At 36.5% G+C, this 4,747-nt stretch overlaps 1 protein-coding gene across 1 annotated transcript in view; it reads left to right on the top strand.

Annotated features, from left to right (window-relative positions):
• TRAPPC3L (trafficking protein particle complex 3-like) overlaps positions 1–4,747 on the top strand; it is a 39,685-nt gene that overhangs the window by 5,710 nt on the left and 29,228 nt on the right. Inside the window, exon 3 of the mRNA XM_012650137.1 lies at positions 473–572. Within this exon, the coding sequence (XP_012505591.1) occupies positions 473–572 (100 nt within the window). The remainder of the gene's footprint in view (positions 1–472; positions 573–4,747) is intronic.

Raw genomic sequence — 4,747 nt, forward strand, 5'->3', positions numbered from 1 at the left:
GGAGCCCATCCTGGAAATGCCTGCCTTTCTATAGGGATAACTGTGCTAAAAGAATAGAGAGCATCCAGATATCACACCTGTAGCAAACAAGTTAGCTATTAACAGACTCTCAATTCTGTTTCTGTCAATAGTTAACGGTGATAAAGTTAGTCGCCAATGAGAAGCATCAGGCAACAGATCCCAACCTTTTTTAATTTTAATGTACACTGTCAAGCTTGGGCCAGTCTTGATTCTGGTCAGACACCCTTGCTTGCAGACCACTTAATATTGCTTGGGTGTGTTGCACTCTGCTTCTGTGGTCTATGGGACAAACAAGAAGCCCCCCGCCAAAGCCATTTGACTCGTCATTTTTGGTTTAGTTTGTTATTCATTTGCACAAGTGCTAAACATATGAATCCATTGTTCAACACTAACAGACTTCGCTGATTCCTTAGATATTATTTTCAGACCACACCCTTTCCTTTATCCACAGGGGTTATGGCATTGGAACGAGGCTTGTGGAAGACTTTTTGGCCAGGTCCTGCGTGGGAAGATGCCACAGTTATTCAGAAATTACAGACATAATTGCCCAGGTAAATGAATTTTAGCTCTGTCAATGTGTTTTAAAAATCTCTGATGCTTTCTGAATGTGGTGGTTTTCTGCTCTGATGGGACAGATTCCATCTGTATTCGTTGTTAGGGGATTCTGATTGAAAAGCATTTTATTTCAGCACAGAGATAAAGCTATTGTGAACTGAAAGAGAAATGCTTCCAGGCATTTAAGCATCTATAGATTTTCCTGACTACAGGAGTACATGGAGTGTATATCTCACACTGAGAAAAGTGCTTTGAGAAAGTAACAGAAGGGAAATGTCATAGCGCAACCTTGTGACATTCATGCCCCACACCAGTTGATGTAATGGTTTTCAGCACATGCAAGGAGAGCGTCTTTGGCAGTATCTGACAATATTTTTGTAGTTATTTCCAGAGCAATGTTTTCCCAAGAGAAAAACAGAGCTTCCTGTAAATGTACGTGTGCAAAGAACTTTCCCAGCCCTGATGTACAGGAGACAACTTGGAATCATCCAGGACTAACTCACATGTATGGGATATAAGATTGGGAAATGCATCTTTAGCCAGCATTCCTCTAATTGACAGGCCTATGGTTATTAATTTAGTGTTGTTGATCTGTGGGAGACTCAGAAAGCATGCAGGGTATGCTGCCTCCAAGTCCACACAGCTGACAAATTAAGTCAGTCTCATTCTTTTCTCTCCTGATCCTTAATATTGTTAATACATCCCAAACTGGCTCTTCACATGACTGTGTATAATACTACTACACAGTGCTCTCTGATTCTAAATTCAATTTTACATATTCTTTGTCTTTCATCCTCACAGTAACCCTCTGAAGTAGACACAGTAGGAGTTACTATCCCTATCTTCCAGATTTAAAAAACCAAATCTCAGAAGGAATATGATGGAAATTGAATAATAGCATATGTGAAAAAAATTATACATTAAAAAAATACAATCGAAATGAAAAATTTTTCCACTTACTGATATTATTACTGTTATTATTTTCTGGCTGGTGAATCATGTGGTTGAAATTGTTATCCAAGTGTCTTCCCACCTTAGCACAGTGAGTTTACCATACCACCAAACAGGTTTTTTAAAAAAATTCCCTTTCCATATTGGTAGAATATAGATAAGATCCTGAAACAGTTGAAAAATAAAATATTTTTTTACTAGACCGATTCAATAGGCAATACTACAAGAATACTAGCTATGTTAATGGAAAGTAAATATTGAATTATGCAAATGTAGATGGTTGTGTTTTGTTACATTTCTAGTTGGTAGCTTTCCGAGGCCTTCTGGTTAGTAAAGCACAGTGCCCCTGTAAGAGGATGGTCAGCCTCGTTTGAGAATGACTCCCCCTTAATCTTTGCCCAAATCCATTCAATTGTCTTAGTATGGGTATACAATATGAAATATAAAATATGTCTAGGGAAAGCTCAGCTTGCAAATTCTCAAGGCAGTAGAACACTGACTGATAATTTGAAAAAGTATATAATGTGTAAAATAAAACCCAACTTGTACACTTAAGGTTGCTTGTTAGGCTTTGGACATTTGAAGAAGAAATGGTTTCAAGGGCTGATCGGAGACTCCATTCTGAAGATATATTGGGACAATCTTTGAAAGTTTCAATTTATTCCTTTGGATATGTTCATATATGTATGGTACACACATTTTTCCATTGGATAATATATTCACTAATGTTTAAAAGAGATGATTAACAGAACCAAAAAAAAAATCTGTTATAAAAAAGTCAGTAACCAACTGGAAGTGGAGGCATATACAATCTCATTGCTGAAAACCTGGAATTATTATACATGCCAACATGAAGTTCACGTTTATGTGGGGCCTACCATTGGAATTATTACTTGATAGATACTCAGTGAAAATTCGTTGAAAGAAAAAAAAGAGGAAGGGAAAGAGGAGAAGAAGGAGGAAGAAGGAATGAAAGCAATCTTTCATTCAGGACCCTTGGGAAGAGTGCTTCTCTTAGCAGGAGGTGGCCTGGGAAGTTGCTCATACTGCCCAATACAGTTAAGGGCTCCTAGGGTCCCTTCAGCGAGGAGCTACGCATTATACCTGACAATGAAGTCTTCAATCTGTCGAAATAGAGCAAGAGTTCTTTCTGTGAACCAGATTTTTTTTAAAAAGGCTGAAGAGGAACCTAGTAAGAAATGTTATATAGAGTGTGTAAGAAAGAAAGAAAATGGAATTCATATCTCAGCAGAAAGAGGCCAAAAAAAAAAAAAATCCCCTCAGAACATCCTCCATTTCAGAAAGCATATTTTACCTTTAAAAGAGTTAAAGCAGCTTCTAAAGGCACTAGACCTCCTAACTGTGTAATTTTCACCAAGTTAGAGAAAAGTCTGTTTGATATAAAACTATTAACAAAAACATGTACAATACCTGTTTTCCAAATACCCCTTCTCTAAACTTCTCATTCTCATGTCTTGTCGACCATTCTGATGAATTTTTATCTGCACTTTCTGTACTCAATGCAGTGCACATATATTCACTTCCACTTCTAGGCAAGGTTCTTTCTTGTCAATGAAGAGAACATTACATCATCTTCACCCTTCCTCCATGTGGAGCGATTGTCTTCTTGTCTTTGCATCTTTCTTCAAAGGCCTAATTTCCTCCCTCTTAATCATTTTTACTTCTCCAGCAAAATGTTCTTTTACATGTGCCAATGATGTCACCCATTTCAGGAGCATTTGACACAGATGAAGGATCAGACTTTAGTTATAGACTCACCCACTGATGCTCTGCCTATAATTAGCAGCTTTTATTAAAAGGTCTGGCCTTTGGCAGCATGATCTCATTAATCCTTGTCAACTCTCCTCAGAGGAGGCAGATGTCAAATGTTACAGAGTCAGTTTTATAGAGAACTATGTCAAGGTAAGAGGAAGTTTACTACAGTCATATACTGCTCCCAGAGCATGGCAGAGTCAGGAATAGAACCTAATGGTTGTGGATTGTGTTTAGCTGCCCTCCCAAACTATTCATTTCCACACAACACTATCATCATCCTTTTCAGTACTGAGCACCTATATATCATGGCATGCACAGAACTCAGGATCTCTGTCCTGGTTCCAGAGAAGGAAATAGAGAAAGAGAATGCATTTGAAGAGAATGGATCAGATGAAGAAATCTATGCCAGACAGGTGCAGTGATTCCTCTGAGTTAGTAAAAAGACTTCATGTAGGAACAGGTCTCCCGAACTTACACTCCAGTCTGCACACCTCTGCCCTTGGGAGAGAGGAACTGTGTAACTGCAGATACTGAGAACATTCCCCTCACTCTTGTTTTCCTCACTTGGTCTTTTCCAAAGGGAAGATCATTCTGTCACTAGGCCTCTGACAAATTCTTTTAACAGATAGTAGACTTCAAACTGCACAAAGCCCATGACAGAGGCTGAATCATTGATCAAAAAAATCTTTCATCTGCCTTTCATTTCAAATAAGAAAGAGATGACATGCTAATTCTAAAGTCAACTTCCCATAACCTTAAAATGGATCCATTTTTAAAATGTGACTTTATTACATACAAGTAAACTTTTCTGGTGGTTGCCTCAAAGTAAAACTACAAATATTAAAAAAGACATACTAATTGATAACAAAAAATTATAAACAGCAGTATTATATCATGACATTGAAAAATTTTAATAGTACAGAGATTTTCTTTATAAAAGTTCAAAATAATTCCCATCTATTATCTGTTTCCCTCATAAGAACCTTGTGAAGTAAAAAAAATACATCAATCATTGGCCCCATTTTACTGATAGTATAATTGAGTCTTATATGACATCACCACAAACATATAGTAAGAAAAGCCAGCTTAGAATTTAATTCTTCTGACCTTTTCTAGTGCTTTTTCCACAAATTGTTTCTTTAAAATATAACTTTGAAGATTATTTTCTACTATGATAATTATTCTGAGTAGAATTTTGTAGTTGTTCTAAATGAAGATATGTAATTTGCAGTAGAGTTACCATAGCTGATTTTAGTTGTAGTAATGAAATATTAGAGAATTTAGCTATTATTTACATAACTATATGTCTTTCAGTTTATTATAAGAGAAAGTAGAAAATACAATTGCACCTTTCTCTGACCTAAGAACTAAAAGAATACCTCCTTATTTAAAATACGTATTTCAGGGTTTCCAATGCATTTACGATAAAAACATTTTTATTATT

This window comes from Propithecus coquereli, unplaced genomic scaffold (assembly GCF_000956105.1).
Source record: "Propithecus coquereli isolate 6110/MARCELLA unplaced genomic scaffold, Pcoq_1.0 Scaffold313, whole genome shotgun sequence".
Taxonomy (NCBI): domain Eukaryota; kingdom Metazoa; phylum Chordata; class Mammalia; order Primates; family Indriidae; genus Propithecus; species Propithecus coquereli.